Raw genomic sequence first — 22210 nt, 5'->3', positions numbered from 1 at the left:
ATTGTCTTGAAAGCGAAAGACCATAGTTACTATTGGGGCCCTACCACGTGGGCCCAGCTGTTGACTACTAACTCTTATAGTCATCCATATTTGTAAAAAAAAAAAATGTGGGGCCCCCTCAAGATTGGGTCACCCAAATTTGAGTTTTGATTGGGTTTGGGTTCAATAGTAGGAGTTTGTCTAATTAGAGTGTTTTGTTATGCAGTTAGAATAAGTCACTCACAATGTAGTCTATTCAAATTATATAGCCGTCTCAGCAATTTATACTTTAATAGTGTTTTCTTCCGTTTAGTTGATTGAGTAATCTATTCGTTTTGTAAACCACTTAATCGTTCGTCTGTTATGCGTGCTATGATTTTCATATATGCAAGAAGTAGAATTTGCATTGTTTCATCATTCCAAATCAGAATTAAAAACCACAATCACAGTGGGATCAGATTAATTACTTGGGCAATCATAATTTCTTAAGTACAACCCCAAAAGTGATGGGCTTAATGTCTTCTTTAGCAGTTTCCTCATCCACCAATCTCCCAAAATTTTCAAACAAACTGTCCAAGATTCCTTCTCCAAAATGCTGCCCAATCATGGATTCTTGAATAGCCCTCACAGTCATTGCAACTCTTGTTCCATAGCTCTCATTGTTCTTGCCATGCCTTTGATCCAGTCCAAACATCTCAAACCTCTCCAATTCAAAAGAACCTTCCTTCCTCACTTCATCTTCTATTTCTTCTCTGGATGGAGCATAGAAATGCACATCATATGAGTCAAGCCTTTCCTCTTCAACATCTCCCTGACAAAAACAAAACAAAACAAAAGTATTCTCAACTGGTTAAACGCATTCATGTAACTCTAAACATGTGCTTATATATGTTGGATTTTCTCTCCCCTAATACCAAATATATATTTAAAAAAAAATTAAAGCTCCATAATATGAAGTGTCTTAATTTAGACAAAATCAACCAAGACAACATCCTAGTGGCATGACCACACCATAGTTACCTTTAGTATCTAATTTAATTTTCATTTTAAAGACGTTTCGTGCCATTCTGATATTGGTTTATTTTTTTTATCACTTTTTCAATCTTTAAACATGTGACACGTACTATGTGAATAGTGTTGCCACTATGATTCTGTCTTGGTTATGAAGACAGAATTCTTTATATTTTGGAGTTTCTTGGTGTGCATTATAAATTAGTACCTTGGAAACCAAAATGGCAATGGACTGAGACAGAAGCTGCCAGAAGAAACAGTTGCCTCTGTCGACATGATCTGGGCCACTCCTTCCCAACAAGATCAGCACCATTCTTCCTCCTGCAGCCAGCTCCTCGGACCTTGACTTAAGGAACAAAGTGAAGTCCTCTTGAAATTGCTTCAGGTAAGCTTGAGAAACTCCAACAGGGCTTGATTCAGAAACGTAAACACTTCCTTTGTTTATAGATTTCCCCTCTTTGCAGTAAAGCTCTGGAGGAACCTGCATGGCATTATGGTCAAACAGATTTGACCAATCTGTTCTAGAGCAGTTATTTTCACACTCCCATTTTCTCTTTCTGCACTCATCCTCTTGTTTGTCTCTTTTATAGGCTATAAAAAAAAGAGAGGAGTGCCGGAGGAGAAAAAAGAGTGAAAATCACTTCCCGATGTTCGAAAGTAAAAAGGCAAAATAGATTTGAATTTTTGAAATAAGAAATGAATCTAAGGGTAACAGATCTTACCCTAGATAGCCAGTGCAAACTGTAGGATGAGTAGACAAAGTGTAAGGAATTGTTGGGGAAAAGTCTGCCATAAAATGAGCCAGGATAGGCTCCTATATAAATAGAGGGAGATTTCCCATTGTTTCTTTCTTTGTTGAGATCTTTGGAGAAGTCTGGCAAAGCCTTGAAGATTGAGTTGAAGTCATTGGAGGGAAGGTCATTGAGGTAAACTCTGAACTCTTGTGATGGTTGGAATGTTCTTCTACAAACACCTTCAACTGCTTCAATGATTTCTTTGATGATTGATAAGGTGTTGGGTCCAGATGAACAGCCCAAATCAGCTATGCCTAAGCTCTTTGGAGTTGTGGTGAGGTAAAGTTCTTGTATTGCCTCTAAAGTTATGTTCTTTACCATATCAGATGCCTTCTTCTATTGATCAGAATTAGAAAGAAAAAACATATAATTAGGAAAAAAACATCGTGAACACACACACACACATATATATATATAGGGTTGTGATATCCACACATCATTTTTTTACTTCTCACACATTCTTCTAATTTTCAGCCGTTGGATCGGATGAATTGAAAAAGATCAAAGGACAGAAATTAACAAGGAGTGTGTGAGAAGTTAAAAGGGTTGTGGGAATAGCACACCCATATATATGTATATGTATATATATATATGTATATGTATGTATATATATATATATATATATATATATAGAGAGAGAGAGAGAGAGAGAGAGAGAGAGAGAGAGAGAGAGAGAGAGAGAGTTAGGGAGAGAACCTGGAGTGAAGAATTTCTGGCATAGCTAGTAAGGCCAACTCCTCCAGTCATATGGAAGACATTCTCTACATCCATGCTAGCTTGTTGAAGTTGGCTCTCCGCTGCCTTTGAATTTGGTGGAGTTTGCTTCTTTATTGGTATTTTAAAGGCAAATTCACATGATCACATCTTTCCACTTTTGGCGCAACTATGTATATACATATATATTCTTTGTCCTGGTAGTTCATATGGCATAAACATACAAATAATTCAAGCGTCATGATTATGGTTACAGTTACGGGTTGACAATATCTGGTGCTTATGAGAAGTGATGACAGAGGCATTATCCTCAGTGGTAGGGTAGATTATTTAGGTGCTAAATCCATTTTAATGTATGTCATGATTATGGTTACAGTTATGGCTTGACAATAGCTAATGCTTATGTAAAATATAAAGATCGAGGCACTTACATGGAGATATATATCCTTGGTGGTAGGATAGATTATTTCCGTGCTAAATCTATTTTAAAATATATCAATTGTCATGATTTTGGGTACAATTATGACAATAGTTGGTGCTATGAGAAGTATGATGACTGAAGCACTTACATAGAGATATATCTTCGGTAGTAAGATAAAATATTTGAATTCATCCATCTGAAATATATCTACATGTCATGATTTAAAATATCACGATTTTAAATACAGTTGTAACTGAACAATAGTTGGTGTTAAAAAGAAACGTGGTCAGTTAGACATGCACATAAAAACATATCCTTGGAGATAGAGTAGAATCTTTCAGTGCTAAACCATCTTAAACATGGACAATCATTGCAGTGCCTAGTTTGAACATTAGAGAAGATTCCTGCCCTAGTTGCCTAAGCATGACCCGTGCTAAACAGACGCTAACTATGCTTAACAAAGATAGTACTTGTCTCATAATTCTGATTTGACTCATATTTTTCACTTTCGCTTTTCAGTTAAGCTGATGATACGAAAAGCTGTTTTGTTGGCCAATGGCTGATTGTTTTCGTGAAGCATGAAGTCATTAATGGAGATGGTTCGTACTGTAAGTGCCGGAAGATAAGGCTCTCTCAGAGTTGTGGTTGGTGTGCTGCGTTATAGTTGGCTTTGGTCCCAAACTTCCGCAAGTTGTCTGGGCTGAAGCAACTTTTTTGAGACTTGCAAAAATCACTACGACTGCATAGCATGCATGGTTTTGAGATATTTGTTGTCCATATCTTGTCACAAACAGCACGCTTTGCCGGGACACCTGTCGACTGAGGGGGCAGTAACTGGTGCTCATGAGATGGGTATTTGAGTTGCTGCAGCAGATTCAGTAAACATATATTGAATCATAATTAAAGTCTAAAATATTGATATTATCTTAATATTTTTATCGAAGTTTTTGCGTTTTTGGACTACCGATATTTTCGATATCATCGATATTTTAGACATTGATAGGAACTCTATATTGTACTAGGTCACTCATGTATTTTACCATGTAATGTATAAAGTGTAAAATATTGTACCAATTCATTATTATAAATGATTATGGTGTGTTTAAACTTCTTTTATTAATTATTACATATTTTCTACACTCACAATATTTGCTAGCTCGTTATATAATCAACTTAAATCAGTTAAATCCATCATGCAATGCATTTCCTTCCAATTTTTTATGTCCTTCCAATTTTTTTATGATTAACTAATAGATAATTGACTAAATAAACATTCTGCAAAATTTCAATAAAAATTTCCAAGTTTTTCTTACAATTTTCGTAGTTTTTATTCAATTTTTATCGATATCGATAATATCCCGATATTTCCATTGAAATTTCCGTGTTTTTGGACTACCAATATTTCCGATATCATCGATATTTTAGACTTTGATCATAAGAAAGGGATCATCTCCTGATCATTTTCCACCAAATCTATCTAGTTCGGGATTCAGGCCGTTGGATTTTAATCCCAAATTTTTAAAATAACTCCTTATTTGTAGCTGTTGAATCAAATTTCAATAGTCTGAATTCTGAACTAGGTGGATTTAGTAAAAAAAGATCCGGATGAATCATATAGATAGAGAATGACAGGTTGAATAGTATATATGCTTTACGGTAAGAATAATGATTTTTTTGCTCTTTTTTTTTTTTTAAGGAATACTAATGAAAAGAGTTTGAAAACTTTGAGTTTTAATGATAAGGACAAAATAAAGGGTAAAGTGAATAGTACCATGATTGACTTTTTAGTGTAAAAATATGGTTTTTCGTTAAAGTGAACAGTACCGAGAGCTTTTCGTTAAAGTTTTTTTTTTTTTTTTTATGCATTCCTCTTTTTATTTCTGTTCAGTGTCTACTATGCTGCCTTGACTTGTTCAATCCAAAGACGAAAAGGGGAGTACGAAAATGAATTTCTTTTTGGTATGGTTACATTTTGTCACTTTACCCTTGTGGTTTACTTTTAATGCCAATTTTGCTCAAGTTTTGCCGATTTGTATGACTTGGTGTCCACGTATGCTTCATGTACCCGATGCATTATATAATATTTCAGTATTAAATAACACCAAAAGTTAAAAAAAAATGCAACAACAAACTCTGAAACACAATTTTTAGGCAAAAAAGAACTAGCAAACAAGTTTTTGTTAGGATTTACTAAGAGTGAAATTAGGGTTCTTCGAAACACAATATAAATTCAGTCAAAAAGAATTTTTAGGCTTATAAATTGAGTTTTATATCGCCCTATAGGCTATGTTTGGATGTGAAATTTTCAAGTTCCAAGAAATTAAGTCAAGCTAGAAAGAAATGGACTACAAAATGTTAGATATAAGAGATTAAGAAATGTATTTCACGATCATTTGCAAAGACGTGAAAGGGATTTGTAAATTCATCCCCTTGAATTTTCAAAATTTCTCATCCAAACATGACCGTAGGGTTTAAAGCTATAAACCAAAACAACAAAAACTTCGATCCATCAATAAAAATATCTCATTTGCAAACCCTTTTTTTTCCCCTAGTGTGATTAATTCCATATTATTATACTTGAAAATGTGGTAGAAAAATGCCTGAAATTGAATCACATTTTTTTTCTTCCCACTTACAACACTCACACTATCAAGTTTACTAAAAACTTGGTATATATGGTACTTAATTACCTGTGAAGTGGTGAAAGTGTGCTTGTCGACGTTGCCTTGGTGTTTATATGTCCGTTTAAAAAAATAATTACTGGCATGTGAACCACTCAGTCACAGAGGAAAGCAAAGGCCAATGATTCTCCGTTTGTTTGGGGCCTTTTATTCTCCAATATAATGCGTGTTAGCAAACAGTGCTAGCTTTTCTTGCCTTCGTGGGTCTCAAGTGCCTGTAACCTTCTAGAGAGTACACTTCTAATGCGCAGAATCATTCCCGATTTCCATAAAAATAAAGTAACAATAAGCTGAGAATGCTACATGTGAGAAGTTTTAGTTAACTAGAGTATGCATGTGACTTAATATTTGTAGTGGCGCGGCACTTAATTTGTATTCATGATAAAAGTTTGACTCTCGTTTTCTTTTGTCTTAAGTTAAACAAAACAAATCCACAACATATCATTGTTTATTTTTTTCTGTCAGAAACTTTGCACCAGCGTGTCATGCTTCACTCATATTGATCGGAAGTATTTTTATTCATACCTGACTTTTATTAATTTTGCATTATTTCATTAGAAACCCTTAAAGAGGTATAGCATGATGAATTGTCTCTAAAGTATACCATTGTATATATGAATTTCAATCCTACTTTGTCAAGAAGTTTCAAAAGTACACCAATTGTTGAAAATTGAAAATGAAATTGTTATCAAACAACCTTAGTTATATATGAGAAAAAAATGTCTACCTTTTCTTTTAATACATATGATATTATTTAGGGGTGGGGGAGTGGGATCAACAAGAGATTTTTCAATTTATCCGGAATAAAGGATGGTACACCATATGTTATTATACAAATGGAGGGAAGTTTTTCTTTTCAAGTGTTCCTCCATATAATGACATATGGTGTATGTGCCCATGTTTTGGCCACAAAGAAAAATCTCTCTAAGCCTCACAATGGGTTAACCTTAATAATTTAGTTCAAATTGACCTTTGGTGAGATCGAACCTAAAAACCATCACTTACAAATGTAGAAGAATATCACTAAATATAGTACTAAGTGGCAAAAGTCATAGAACCCTTGAGGTTGAATAATTAATTACAGTTAAAACGACATATCTTTGTTTGCAACGATAATTAGGTGGTCTATCTCCACCGGCTAATTAAATATGTTCTTGTTGGTTTGTGCTTAGCTATATATATTAAGAACAATGTTTGGTTACTCAAAGATGAATAGGAATTCCTACTCAAATTTTTTTATGTTCGAATCACAGAGCTTTGTGTTTATGATCAGAGTTGTTCATATTGCGAATCTCTTTATAAAGATCATCTCTGCAAAAAAATAATTAAAACTAAAGTTGTTTGGTCATTCTATTGTAGCAAATACATAGACGGTTTGTAATGCTTATACCAATTCCGTTCATCTGTTTTTATACAGTTCGATGACTAAATGGCCTTAGTTTTAATTGATTTTTTGCAGAATCCATCTTTTTAGAGTGATTTATAACATGAACGGTTCTGATCATAAACACGAAGTTCTATGAATCGACAACGAACAGTTTTGAGTAGGAACTCCTACACATCGATTGAGTAGTCAAGTATTATTCATTAATAAAAAAATCCTACAGCACCACCCGCAAACAATTTCTTTCGTTGGTAGCTGCTTGATACTTTGGAGACTTTTGTATCCATGACAATAGAAATGTTAAGGAAACTCTTAAAAGTATGATTCTCTATAGAGACTCTATTACCTTATAATTTAACGTTAATTTTCGTATTAATATTATAAAACATTGTGCTAAACACATGAGTTTGCAGAGAGTTTAAATCCTACTTTTAAAATAATCTCTTTAACATGTCCCCTGTGACAATATATGTCCAGACAAACAGAGAGTTCATTTCTCTTCTTTGGTTAGGTAAAAGAACACTTTGATAAATACATAATTCTTAGGAATCATCTGAATCATATATAATTGTTAATAAAAAGATGAGTTATAAGTAAAAGTTCACGTTAGTCTTCAAATTTATTTTTCTAGTTAGCACTCAGGACAACAACTTCTCCCCACACAGAGGTAATTAATTTATTCGCCAACAGGCCGCCCAACACTACAAAAATAAAAATTGTATGATAGGGAACATCTGCAAGAAAGTTTTAGATATACGCAACGACTTGCCATGGTCATTCTATTTGGACGTTAGCGAATAGTATTACACAATGACACCCGTACGGTAATTGGAAATAAAAATACGCAACAATTCGATCTAAGTTGTCAATTGTGATGGGCTAGGACTCACAATTGGCCATTTGGCCATTATGAATTCTTAACATCAACAAAAATTAAACGATGATATAAATCTGCATAATTATTTTCCTTGTTTGAGCTATATATCATTTCGCAAAATACTTGGCTTTTGTACAAATCACAGTTTTATATTTGTATGAATAATTTGAATAATTTGTTTAATTTTAGGGAGATGTTATTGACACTCTAAGTGTATTTTTGTTTTTAAACATAGAAAGTTTGAAGTGCATAGTAATTGTTTTGGAGTACTAATAACAATACACTTTTGACATGAATTAGTTGACTTGTATGTACAAGTGAACCAAACCTTAATAAAAACGCTTTGTTTGGTCTCTCTACTTTGTTGAATAACAAAGCATCCTGGAGATTTCATAATATATTTAAAGCCATTTTGGACACATAAAGTGAGGACAAAGATTATATATAGATCATAACATATAATCAAAATAGTCCCTATCCTTTGATTTGGATCACTTATTTGTCAACATATACTTCTGTTTTGTTCTCTCATATATTTTTTTTTTCTTTTTTAGCTTGTGTCTTAATTTTCCTCACACATTGGTGTATCTAACATAAGTTATATATGTTGGTTGTTGGTTGATGGCATGAGGGAATCTAATTGTGTCAAAGAAAAACAAGGTCAATGAAACTTATAGGTTTCATATCCTACAATTTGACAGGCTTAATTTTGATCAAGTAGGTGATGCAAAGCATACGTTGGCTAAGTACGGTTTTTATATAAATTAAGGCCAATTGGACAAGCAATAGACCAGCTAAGATGAGCCTCTATAGCTAGGGAGGTGAACAACCCAAAGCTCCATATATTACACCGTCTTTATAGCTAGTTCACAGAGAGAGAGTGAGAGAGAGAGAGTAAGCTCTAGCTCTTCAATGGTACAAAGGACTGTCCTCAAGGTTGACATACATTGCCAAAAATGCCAGAGGAAGCTTCTCAAGGCAGTGTCTGTCCTACAAGGTACATAATCATGTCCCCTCTTGAAACTTGTTTCCTTAATTTCCCTTGGCATAGATTAGTTTTTTTTGAAAGACTAGATTAGTTATGCTTGTATCACTTGTTAGTCATTCAAAATAAGATTAATCATGATTTATAGTATGAACGTACGTAAGTATACGATATGTGATATTGTCAGCAATCCATGCGTGCATAAGCAACTGCTAATTATTAATTGATAAAGGTCTCCCACAACTTATCCTCACGTCAATCAATAATTAAAAGTCTCTCACGTACGTGTTTACGATTAGACCGAACTAAAACTCTAGAGTTGATCATTAAGCATTTAAACCTCAAAACCTAAAGTGTACAGTACTATTTGTCATATTAATCATCTCTGATCATTTCAGGTGTGGATAAACTTGAAGTTGATGCAGCCAAAGGAACTTTGACGGTAACAGGCGACTGTGATCCCTATGAAATAATTGTTCGAACTAGACAAGCGTGCAAATATGCCGAAGTAGTGAGTATTGGGCCTCCTCCTGCAGAAAAGAAGCCCGAACAGAAGAAGCGTGAAACAAAAGACCCCAAGGTCGAGCCCTATCACATGCCCTATTACCCTGAGCCATGTCAAAGGTGGGGCATTGTGAGGGTGGATTCCTGTTATGACCACAACCCTTACTGCTCAATCATGTGAAAAAGTCAAATAGTCAACCCATGGTCAATTTGTCAAGTTCAATAATTTTTGAATCATGGTGGTTGTATGATCAATTTGTTAGTTTGGATTAGGGTTTGATAAGCTCTCATTCGCATGCTAATTGGCTGGAGACTTTTAACTGTTGATGCATGTGGATTTTAATATGATCTACATGCATTTAAGTTAAAAATCGTCATTTTTTATGACAAGTGACCAATTATATTTTAAGAGTTATGTGATTTCAATTCGCAGACAAGAATAAAATTGAAGCTTGAAAAAATTAGAGTGATTATGTTGATGCCATTCATCTTCTTCACACGCACACCTTATCATTTATCCCTCATTGATTCTATTTTGTTGGAATGCTTGGATGGACTTGTCGATTGTTGCATAATGCCTTCACGTTGATGTTTGTAAATAAGCGAGAATTAGTCCTGAAACATCTCAAAGAAAATGCGGGTCCTAGGTAAAAATTTCGTTGTTCTTTCAACTGCTCGTATTGCTTTGATTCTCTCTTGGAGTGTTGCCAGTAGCTATGGAAATGATTGAATATGATGTTGGAAAGAAAGAATTGACACTGAGAGCTTGAGGTGTATGTTTAGCAAATAAGAGTGCATGTACTTTCGTTGGTGTTGGTTTAGGCTCGAGTTTTAGAAGATGGTTTGCAAGAGATTTTGGTGGCGGATGAGGTTTTGCTGTGGTGTGATTGGAATTTCAAAGAGTAAGAGTGGAAATTAAGCATGGTGATGGCTTTTTGTCCGATCTAACGAATCTGGTAACGCGTAAATTTTACTTAAAATTTGTATACTTCTAGCCTTTTATTTTGTTTAATGATTCCTTCAAATATATATGTTCCATGTCTTCGGTTAGCGTTGTGGAAAAGTAGAACTAGTAACTAGAATATGAAGTCGTAACATGTAGTCATACTATACAACCTCCACATGATCAAAAAACACTAAATGACTCCAAAAAAATTTCAACAAATTTAGTCCTTTTAGCATCACCCAATTCGTAAAAAACATAATAACAAATTTAGTTTTCTTAGCATTACTCGATTTATAAAAAACATAATAATTTCAGGTTGGTGACGTGGCTCCTAAATCCAAACTTCATTTGAAATTGCAGACGTACCAACCACCGCGGAACGCGCGACATTTTGGCTCAGTCGTTTCTTCCAGAAACTGTCTCTGTGAGCTCCGATCAAGTAAGACTGAGTTCCCACTCGGTCATCCTCAACTCAGTTCCATAACTCGGACACTTCGAAATGCCGGCCCATAAAATCCCCCGGGTTTTCTGTATCGGAACCTCCGATACGAAGCTTACGATCTCCGATTCCTCGCCGAGTCGGTCCGATCCCATCTCGATTCCTTCTCCGCAGCTTCCTCACTCAAGGTATATCCTTCTCTTTCTATCTAGTTTTTGATAATCCGATTCAGATTCTCAATGTCGATACCGAAACTACAGGTCAAAGTCTTGGTGGTGGACGTATCGGCGAGTCGGACCGAGACCGATACAAATCCAACCGATTTCGAATTCGTTTCGAGAAAGGAGATTCTCCGTCACTATTCTGAAGCAGCAGCCGATCAGCTTCCGGTGGACAGAGGCGAAGCCGTCGCTGTAATGAGCAAAGAGCTCGAGAACTTCCTAACCCAAGCCCAAAAGGACGGCGTTTTAGCCGGAGCTGTTGGTCTCGGAGGCAGCGAAGGCACGGCACTGATATCCTCCGCCCTAAGATCTCTCCAATCGGAGTGCCGAAGCTGATCGTATCGACCGTCGCAAGCGGGCGGACGGATCACTATGTAGGGACTTCGGACCTGGTGTTGTACCCATCGATAGTTGATGTGTGAGGGATTAATAGCTGAGCAGGGTCGTATTGAGCAATGCTGCTGCTGCGTTTTGTGGGATGGTGGTTGGGAGAGTTGGGAGGGGCGGAGATTCGGATGGTGGCGGTGGCGGGGTGGAGAAATCAACGGTGGGGCTGACCATGTTCGGGGTGACGTCTCAGTGTGTGAATGGGGTGAAAGAGAGATTAGAGAAAGAAGGGTATGAAACATTGGTTTTTCATGCCACTGGGGTTGGAGGGAGAGCCATGGAGTCTCTGGTTAGAGATGGGTTCATAAAGGTAATGTCTTTTTGTTGGAAATATATTCATTTGTATGTGTTGGTATGTTAAAATTTGAAAATTTGTTTGAGTAGAATTACTGGAATGGACATATAAAAAATTGAACTTGGTAAAGCTTTTGCTAACAAGAACGGTTTACAGAACGAGGGAAATTTTGATTGTTTGATTGTTGAAGCTCGAGATATGCCTTGTTTGCTATGTGCCAAGTTCAAACCTTTATGTAATTTCATTTCATTTAACTTTAGTATTGAGTTGGTCTTTTTGCGTAATTTTTGTTTATTCGGAAGGTTTCCTTGTTGTTTTACTTAGGGTGTTTTGGATATCACAACTACAGAGGTTGCAGACAATGTGGTTCAGGTGTCATGGCTTGCGATGCTTCTCTCTTTGATGCCATCATAGAGAAAAGGATTTGTTTAGTACTAAGTGTTGGAGCTTTGGATATGGTAAACTTTGGAGCTAAGGATACCATACCATCCAGTTTCAACACAGAAAGATTCATGAACATAATAAGCAGGTAGTAACTGATATGTCTCTACACATAATATAACTCTAAAAGGATTGTCTGTGTGTGGATAACTCGGAAAAGATACTCATCATTTTTCAGGTTTCCCTCATGAGAACCACTGTAGTCGAGAACAAGAAATTTGCTGGCTTTATAGCAGATAAGTTGAACAAATCATCATCAAAGGTTGTTGTTTGCCTACCACAAAAGGGTATCTCTGCTTTGGATGTACCAGGGAGCCTTTTCATGATCCAGAGGCCACTGCTTCTCTAACTACGAACTACAGAGGCTGATCCAAACAAATGAAGATCGGAAGGTACAATTATTTCCCATTGAATGGTGCCTTTTTTAGTTTCTTTGGTTTCATGTGCGGACCAACGTTACTATTGAAAATAGTGCAGTTTTAATAGGTAAAGGTGTTCCCTTCATCATAAAAATGACCCTGAGTTTGTAAATGCATTGGTGGACTCATTTTTAGAGATTAGTACAAAGAGTTATATTCAGTGCACTCCGAAAGTTTCTACTCCTGAATTGAATCAACAAGTTCATGAACGTTCTGTTTCCAAGATATACTTGTCAAGCTCTGAGACTGTTCCACGTAACCTGAGTGACTTCCCATATGCAAGACCAGGTTATAGTTTGAACTGTATTCATTTTCTTTGTGACATTACATATCATTGGGATGTTTAAGTAAATTCAGAAACGTATTGATATCCCCCAGAGTGCATGTGTTGTATTATATTGTGTCTGGTACATAGACATGCTAAATCCCTATTATGTTGATTCCACAACAGAAATGCAATTACGTTGGATGGTTTAGGAAAGGGATGATAGTATTTAATGATTGAAAATTACAGCAACTTTGCTCAATGAATAGATTAGAGCTGCAGGTGTTGTTTTATGTCATCATTGGAGTCGGATCTAACCAGTAACCTGTTACTTCCGTGACAGAAACCTTGCAAGGAACTAGAGTGGTATTGCAGCAACTCAAAGATCAAATAAACAGAGGAATTCCAATTATAGGGGCAGGTGCAGGGACAGGCATATCTGCAAAGTTTGAAGAAGCTGGTGGTTTTGATCTGATGGTTGTTTACAATTCAGGGCGCTTTTGCGTGGCAGGAAGAGGTTCGTTGGCAGGTTTGTTACCTTCTGCTGATGCAAATGCTGTAGTACTTGACATGGCCAATGAAGTTTTGCCAGTAGGTTTCAACCCTTTCGTAATTTGTATGCTGGAAGATTGTTTTAGTATAATCCAAAATATTCAAGTAATCAAATTCTTAGTTAGGCAGTGAAACTAAAATGTAATACTGAAAGTGTGACAAGTCAATTTAGTAATGCAATACCTTACCCGTTTGGGCCATTCCCATGTCTCTTTCAAAGTCACTCTTTGCTGATGTGGAGCTGATGATGATGATAGGTGGTGAAGAAGGTACCTGTTCTTGCTGGGGTATGTGGCACCGATCCTTTTTGCCTTATGGATTTCTTCCTAAGGCAGGTGGAGTCGATTGGATTCTCTGGTGTCCAAAAATTTCCAACAGTTGGACTCTATGATGGTAAATTTAGACAAAATCTTGAAGAAACTGGAATGGGATACCTGTAGGTTTTAAACCGAGATTTTTAAATGATTAATATTATCATTATGCATTCTGCGCATATGATATTTTCTTAATGTACTGATCAGATTGGAGGTTGAGATGATTGAAAAAGCACATAAGATGGGGCTCTTGACAACCCCATATGCTTTCAATCAAGATGAAGCTATGCAAATGGCGAAAGCTGGTGCTGATATTATCGTGGCTCATATGGGAATGGGACTCACTACATCCGGCTCTATAGGGGCAAGGACGGCTGTTTCACCGGAGGAAAGTGTAGTTCATGTACAAAATATTGCAGATGCTGCAAGTAGGATCAATCCCAACGCCATTGTGCTTTGCCATGGTGGTATGCGCTCGGGAGCTTTTCATTTCTCGTTTCCAAGTTTCCTTTTTATCACATTAATGAACATGAAGATTGTTTGTACCATACTTGACCAATCCCGAAACTACTGAGCACCGGTCAACGTTATACCGTCAAGGACCCAGAAGAGCTTCCCTTCAACCAGGAGGTCAATCACAATGCGACACGTGTCGACATCAGAAGCCAATCACAGCTCGACACGTGTCAACATCAGAAGCCAATCACAACAGGACACGTGTCAATGTTAGAACAAAACTAGAAATTCTCTTCTATAAATAGGGATCATTCTTCCACAATAATCTCTAATGTCATTTTGTACTAAACTATTCATTAGAACTCACAAAATGAGAGCTTGAACCTATGTATTTGTGTAAACCCTTCACAATTAATGAGAACTCCTCTACTCCGTGGACGTAGCCGATCTGGGTGAACCACGTACATCTTGTGTTTGCTTCCCTGTCCCTATTCATTTACGTACTTATCTTCACAAGTGATCGAAGCAACCAAGCGAAGGTCACAAACCTGACACTTTCTGTTGTACCAAAGTCCTCGTTGATTTTGTGCATCAACATTTGGCGCCGTCTGTGGGAAAGACACTTACTCCCACTCTCTTCAGCTTTGTTAAACTGGTTTCCACCGCTCGTACACTTTCTTTTGGCCAAACATCTCTCTCCAACATGGGGAGCGAAAGAAGCCATAGCACACAGAATGACACCCCCATTGGACCTAGTATGAAGCAACGAAAGCAGGAAGGAAATAGAGTTACTCTTCAAGCTAAAGTCGATGAGTTAGAAGCTCAGAACAACAAGATAGTGATGAGGAACGAGGTCCTCCAGGAGCAGTATGAAAAACTTTTCGAGATGCTTCACGAGGCTAGGCATGCTCAAGCACACAAGCTCGTCGCCCCTGCTGAGGTCAACAATCATCTGAATGCCCCCCAACACGGAGGGTCACCGATATCCAACACGGATATCCCTGATAGGGATCGAGCTACACATCAATGTGATAATCAACATGAGACTTCTCTCAACCCAGCTGCTTCAACCCGAAGCAGAAGAAGTAGAGGAAAGCACATTCTCACAGAAGGAGTGGAAGGATCAAAAGCCGTCTATCGCAATTGTCGAGACTTCCTAAAGCAACGTCGAGAGAATCCCATCCACATAAGCTCAAAGATCAATGACCCAAGAGTTTCTGAAAGACTCGGTCTTCTCCCACGACCCAGGCAAACAGTTAATCTAGGGAATGGGCAACAAGTCCCAGAAGAACATGAAGGTACAGGGGACTCGGAAATGTTCCGACATACTCATTCTAGGAGTCAGTGTGACGAGTCCAAGGAAAAATCATGCTATCTTGATCAAACTTTCCTACTTCCAAGAGGTGATAGGGACTTACGGAAGAAAACTTCAGTGGTGCACGACTCTACTCAGGACCCCCTTGTCCTACAGCTCCTGGAGGAAGTAAACAAGTTGAAGGCTGAACGTCAAGCCGAGATACCTGACTGGAACCAACCCAGGCCTGGCCACCTCACAAGAAGGATCCTCAACACCCCCCTCCAAGCAAAGACAAAGCAGAAGCTTGGCGTACAACTCTATACTAGAAAGGAAGACCCGATTGAACACCTTAACCTCTTTGAGTCCACCATGGTATACCGGAGACACACCGACGAAGAACGGTGCCTTCTCTTCCCCTCTACCCTCTCTGGCGGAGCTTTAAATTGGTATTGCCGTCTTCCACCTGAGACAGTAGACTCATTTGAAGAGTTGAGGAAGCTGTTTGTCTCTCAACACATCTTCCAGACCGATCGCTTGCATTCCGCAGATGACTTGTACACTATTCGCCAGAAGCCGGACGAGTCATTACGAAAGTATGCTGGCCGCTTCAGCCATGAGTATTCTCGTTGCGCTGAGGCAGATGACAAGACCGCCCTCAAGGCCTTCACGGCAGGCTTACGTGACTGTTTCTTTAAGTACATGATCAATGCCAACACTTGGAAGACTTACTCTGAGGTGATGGCACAAGCTTACAACCATGCCTCCGCCGAGGCAAGGACATATCAAGGGAAACCCCCTACAGTCACCCCTTATCAGCAAGTAGGGAGTGGAGGCCAGATCCAACCGAATGAGAAAACCTCAACCTTCCAAACGGTAGCAGCACACCCCCTGCCTCATTTAATGCTTCGCCAAGTCAGCAGACATATCAATCCCAGGGCAAAAGGAAAGATTTCCATCCTCACCAATCTCATTTTAATAAAAAGAATAAGGGGCACTATCGCGATAACTCAGGATATCGTCACAATAACACCCGACCCCAGTCAGTCAATGCAGTGGGCCAATCATATGTCAAGACAGGCCCTACCCCGAGGTATGAGACATACACACCTTTGAACGCTACATGCGCGACCATCTACCCCAGTATAGCTCATCTGATACCAAAGCCAAAGCCAAGACAGCCAGACTACAAGTCCACGAAAAACACGGGCATGTTTTGCTGCTACCACGAGTATAATGGCCATGATGGCGAGAAGTGCGTCATCCTCCGTGATCATATTGAAGCTTTGGCACGTGAAGGAAAAATTGATCAGTTTCTCCTTCACCTTCCAAGGGATAACCGTAACCAACGCCAGGTGAATGTGATATATTCTATAAGCGGCGGCACACCTATGTCTGAATCTTCCAATAGGGCCATGAAAAACAGTGAACAAACTTTGAGACCTGGCCATCAAGTGTTTCACGTGGAAGACATCAGGGGAGGCAAGTATCAAAAGCCTAACTGGGATCCAATATGTTTCTACCCTGAGGAAGAAAGAGGTATCATTTACCCTCACAACGACCCGCTGATCGTGGAGGCTCACATAGCAAATTTTGATGTGAAACGAATCCTGATAAACACAGTGCTTCAGTTAATATCATATTTGCTGAAGCTTTCAAGGCATTTAATGTAGCTGAACACTTGCTCGATCGCTCGATTTCTCCTCTGATAAGCTTCTCTGGCGATATCGTGCAACCTTTAGGGAGTATACACTTACCCCTCACCATTGGTACAGGCCCCTACACAGCTACTATTACCACTAACTTCCTAGTGGTCAATTGCCCGACGGCATACAATGTCATCTTTGGGTGCACATGCATCAATGATCTCAAGGCCATGGTATCCACGCATATGTTGTTGATGAAGTTTCCAACCCCTTTCGGCAATGGATACATCAGGGGAGATCAACTTAGTGCTCGATCATGTTACAACACTTCAGTTAAGCAACAACACCTGCCTGTCCCCAAGGAGACCCTCTCTATACATAACCAGGTAGTAAAGACCAGTCCAGATGAAGCCAACTCGGATCTTCATGATGGCAACAGTCAACCCGACGACCCTCGAGATGACTCATTCACCCAGCAAGCACAACCCGCTGAAGAGTTAGAGAATGTCTCTATCTCCAAAGACCATCCAGATCGCATGGTGAAGATTGGCACCACTTTGTCACCACCCTTTCGGTTGTCGCTGATCTCCTTTTTGCAAGAGAACGCCGAGGTCTTCGCTTGGTCATATAAAGATATGCCGGGCATCTCTCCCGATATCATCTGTCACCACTTGAGTATTGATCCTAAGACCAAACCAGTAAAACAGAAGCGAAGATCTTATGATGTTGAACGATACGAGGCGATGAAAGCAGAAGTTGAAAAACTCAAGGACATAGGCTTCGTCCGTGAAGTCAATTACCCAACATGGGTAGCAAATGTTGTCCTTGTTAAGAAAAATCCGACCAAGGAAAGTCTCCTGCTTCAAAAGGTCTTGTGGAGAATGTGTGTCGACTACACCGACCTAAACAAAGGATGCCCGAATGATAGTTTCCCCCTTCCTCTCATTGATAGACTTATAGACTCTACGGCAGGGTGTGAGCTCTTGAGCTTCATGGACGCTTATTCAGGATACAACCAAATCCTCATGAACCCCTCAGACCAAGAACACACATCCTTCACTACTGACAGGGGACTATATATTGCTACAAAGTCATGCCCTTCGGTCTAAAGAATGCAGGAGCAACTTATCAGAGACTGGTCAATTCAATGTTCGTCGAACAGATTGGGAAGAGCATGGAAGTTTACGTTGATGATATGTTAGTCAAGAGCAAACATGCTGACCAACACATCACCAACCTATCTGAAACTTTCACCATTCTAAAGAGGTATCGAATGAGGTTGAACCCCAACAAATGTGCCTTCGGCGTGGACTATGGCAAATTCTTAGGCTTCATGATTAGCCAACGAGGCATTGAAGCTAACCCCGAAAAGATCAAAGCAATCCTCGACATGAAAGAGCCAGTAACTTCAAAAGACATCCAAAGCCTTACTGGCAAGGTGGTAGCCTTAACCAGATTCATCTATAAGGCCACAGACAGATGTGCTCCTTTCTTCAAAGCACTCAAGGGAAATAAGAAGTACATTACATGGACGGAGGAATGTGCCAAGGCATTCAAGAACTTCAAAGAGTACATGAGTAAAGCCCCCCTGCTCTCCAAACCAGAAGTTGGTGACACTCTCATTATCTATCTATCGGTTTCGGCTTCAGCAGTCAGTTCTGTTCTTATTCGAAATGACAGTGGTGTCGAACGGCTCGTCTACTATGCTAGCAAGGCCCTACAAGATGCGGAGACACGATACTCCAACATTGAGAAATTAGCTCTAGCATTGGTCATGTTTGCTCGAAAACTTCGCCCTTATTTCCAAGCACACGCCATCATCGTGCTTACCAATCACCCTCTTCGACAGATACTCCAGAGTCCTGACACGTCTGGGCGAATGATCAAATGGGCGATAGCATTGGGTGAGTTTGACATCTCCTACCAACCAAAACCAGCCGAAAAGGGTCAAGCAGTAGCAGATTTCATCGCCGACTTCACATATCCTGTTGACATTGCTTCTACACCTGAAGCAATAGCTTCATTACCATCGGAAGCTCAGAAGATAGAATCAACAACCCCAACATGGAGTCTGTATGTTGATGGCTCATCCAACCAACAGGGCTGCGGAGCAGGATTAGTCCTCACTACCCCTGACAAAGTGGCGATAGAATACGCTCTTCGTTTCAAATTCAAGGCATCGAACAACGAGGCCGAATACGAAGCCCTTCTAGCAGGCTTACGTTTGGCCAAGCATCTTGGAGTTAAACAAATTGATATCTTCAGTGACTCCCAATTAGTGGTCAACCAAGTCACGAACAACTTTGATGCTAAGGATAGCTCAATGGCAGCATATCTTGCGCAAACACGACTTTTGCTCAAGCACTTCCACTACCAGATCACCCAAGTTCCTCGAGCGGCAAACAGTCATGCAGACGCTTTGGCCCGCCTCATCTCGGCAGTGGAAGACAAGATTGGGAGAAAAATTCATGTCGAATTGTTGGCAGCACCAAGCACCATGGTCGCGGAAGTGTGCAATTTACAACAAGGAGATAGTTGGATCACCCCAATTTATAAATTCCTTGCCCATGGCACCCTCCCAAATGACAAAGTCCAAGCTAAGCAAATTCGATACAAGTCTGCTCGCTACCTGATCATTAATGACCAACTCTACAAGCGCGGTTTTACCCTGCCCTACCTAAGATGCCTTACACCTGCGGAGGCGGAAATTGTCCTTCGGGAAATACATGAAGGAGTCTGCGGAGATCATGCTGGGTCTCGATCCCTAGCACACAAGACTTTTCGCCAAGGATACTATTGGCCAACACTCCACCAAGATGCCATCAGAATATCTCGCTCATGTGATAAGTGTCAACGCTACGCAACTATCCCTCACTCCTCTCCCGAGCCGCTCACTCCTATGATCAGCCCTTGGCCCTTGGCCCAATGGAAACTTGATTTGATCGGCCCAATGCCTGCAGGGAAGGGCAAGGTCCGCTATACAATCGTTGCAGTTGACTACTTCACAAAGTGGGCTGAAGTAGAACCCTTGGCAACCATTACTGAGGGAAAAATAGAAGACTTCGTATGGAAGAACATCCTTTGTAGATTCGGCATTCCCAATGCGATAGTCACGGACAATGGTCAACCTCCGATGCCTCCTCCTTCTGGGGTTCTGTCCAGTACTGAGGCTCCGGATAACCATCCTCCGGTGCTTTCACTTTCTGGGGCTCTACCGACTGCTGAGACTTCCCCTGAGCAACCTTTGTGAAGGCTCCCTCTTGTTTGTTTATTTTGATTCATGTATATGTACATATTTGTAACTTATCGGAAATATCAATAAACAAGATTTGCTTCATTTCAACGTATTGTGTTAAATACACCAAGGCCTTCTTCACTAAGTTCTTTGAATTTTTCCTTTTGTTGAAGCTTGTATGTTGAAACTTTGTGAGTGAAGCATGTAGGTTGAGGTAGTGCTCCCTTAATTTCCCGAGTGAGGAAAACTTCTCGTTTGGAGACTTGAAAAATCCAAGTCACGAAGTGGTCGTGAGACTTCCGAGTATCAAGGTGCAGTAGCATATGGTAGGAGTCCCCCAAGTATCTGGTCGAGGGAGTTGACGAATGAGGCATTTCCTTTCTAAGTGGTAGCCCAAAACTCATTTTTCATATATATTTGTTATGAAAGTTGTTAGGCCCAAAGAAGATGAGGCCTAGGCAATTATTTTTATTTTTATTTTTTTTTGAATTTTCAAATTTCCGGATTTTTGAATTTTCGAATTTCCGAAAAAATAAAAATTAAAAATAATATATATATATATATATATATATATATATATATATATATATATATATTTAAAAGCTTAGTTGGTGAAGCTTTGATGTTGAAGCTTTGTAGGTGAAGCTTTGAGGTTGAAGCTTTGTTGGGCATCATGAATTGATTTTGCTTCACACTATCTTGATGAAGAGTGTGTGAAGCTTTTATATGTTTTGGTGTTGAAATTTTGTATTGTAGGTGAAGCTTTGGGGTTGAAGCTTTATAAGTGAAGTTTTGGTGTTGAAGTTTTATAGATGAAGCTTTGGTGTTGAAGGGTTGAAGCTTTATAGGTGAAGCTTTTGTTGGCACCATAAATTGATTTTGCTTCACACTATCTTGATGAAGATAGTGCAAAGCTTTTGAGGATTGTAGTTGTTTCCATTGATGAAGCTTTGTTGAATTTCCCAATTTCCAATTTCCTTTTTTTTTTGTTTTTGTTTTTTTTGTTTTTTTTTGTTTTGTTTTTTTTTTGGTTTTTTGGTTTTTTTTTGTTTTTTTTGGAAAACTAAAAATTTGAAAATGTGGGAGAGACAACGTATAAAAATTTTGCTTCCATACTGTTAAGCGAGAGATTGTGATGCAAGCCACATCTTGTAGTAGTCGAAGGTTTGGATGAACCATAGAAATTGAATTTGCTTCGAACAGTCTTGATCAAGAGCGTTTGAAGCTTTCTATGAGTTGTAGTGTTTGCATTGTTACAGAGGAGAAATGTCTGAAGCAAATGCAAGAGGGCTGAAGAGCTTGATCTTCGTATACCATGCACTGAAGCCATTGTTGGCTTGCAATAAGACTTTGTTGGTGACTATAGCTCTTGTTAGGCATAAGTGCTCCCCTAGTTGAGTTGTAAAGCTTGATGGTTTTTTATTATTTGTGAATGCTAGGAGTTCACATGTACAAGTTGTACCACGCGTCTTCTGGTTAGTGGAATGATGGTGGGTTGCTTTCATCACTTGGTTGGTGGTACGAATGTGAATTCCTTAATCACCTTTCAATCACATTTCATCACCTGGTTGGTGACATTGAAGGAGAGTACGCGTTGTACATTTCATCACCTGGTTGGTGGCATTGAAGGAAAGTACGCGTTGTACATTTCATCACCTGGTTGGTGGCATGAAGATGAGTTCTTTCTTCACCTGATTGGTGATAAGGGTGGCAAGTTTCCAAATAATATTAGAGTACGGGTTGTACATTTCATCACCTAGTTGGTGGTACGAAGGTGAGTTCCTTCATCACCTAGTGGTGAGAATAAGGGCAAGGTGTCCGAGGCACATTGTGGCAAATGTCGAATGACACAAAGTGTGTTGAACCCTTTCGAAGCACAATTGGCTTATGTATAGATATGTTGGAATGTATGATGTTTATGCATGAATGTGTTGGAATGTATGATGTTTA

General features: G+C 39.1%; 1 protein-coding gene, 1 long non-coding RNA gene and 1 pseudogene across 2 annotated transcripts; 2 read left to right on the top strand and 1 right to left on the bottom strand.

Moving 5' to 3' along the window:
• Positions 1-409: 409 nt before the first annotated feature.
• Positions 410-2640, bottom strand: LOC126591194 (probable methyltransferase TCM_000336). Its single transcript, XM_050256792.1, has 4 exons — positions 2481-2640; positions 1713-2120; positions 1199-1471; positions 410-790 (listed from the first exon to the last, which is right to left on the bottom strand). Exons 1-4 carry the CDS (start codon positions 2553-2555, stop codon positions 455-457), a joined length of 1092 nt encoding a protein of 363 aa, XP_050112749.1. The 5' UTR covers positions 2556-2640; the 3' UTR covers positions 410-454.
• Positions 1769-4035, top strand: LOC126591263 (uncharacterized). The gene is made up of 3 exons (XR_007612322.1): positions 1769-1916; positions 2002-2063; positions 3439-4035. It is a non-coding gene; the product is annotated as an uncharacterized LOC126591263 (long non-coding RNA).
• A 4651-nt stretch (positions 4036-8686) lies between these two features.
• LOC126601149 (toMV susceptible protein tm-1(GCR26)-like) lies at positions 8687-14549 on the top strand (annotated as a pseudogene).
• The last annotated feature ends 7661 nt before the right edge of the window (positions 14550-22210 follow it).

The sequence above is a fragment of the Malus sylvestris genome, chromosome 2 (assembly GCF_916048215.2).
Source record: "Malus sylvestris chromosome 2, drMalSylv7.2, whole genome shotgun sequence".
Lineage (NCBI taxonomy): Eukaryota > Viridiplantae > Streptophyta > Magnoliopsida > Rosales > Rosaceae > Malus > Malus sylvestris.
Note: the sequence above shows the minus strand (reverse complement) of the source record. Positions and strands in the feature narration are given on the sequence as shown.

Bases quoted from the DNA above. Each gene is read 5' to 3' on its own strand.
- LOC126591194 (XM_050256792.1), bottom strand. From the start codon at position 2,555: ATGGATGTAGAGAATGTCTTCCATATGACTGGAGGAGTTGGCCTTACT. The intron at 2,121-2,480 runs GTTCTCTCCCTA...TCTGATCAATAG, and splicing joins CCAGAAATTCTTCACTCCAG to AAGAAGGCATCTGATATGGT. The intron at 1,472-1,712 runs GTAAGATCTGTT...AATGCCATGCAG, and splicing joins GTTTGCACTGGCTATCTAGG to GTTCCTCCAGAGCTTTACTG.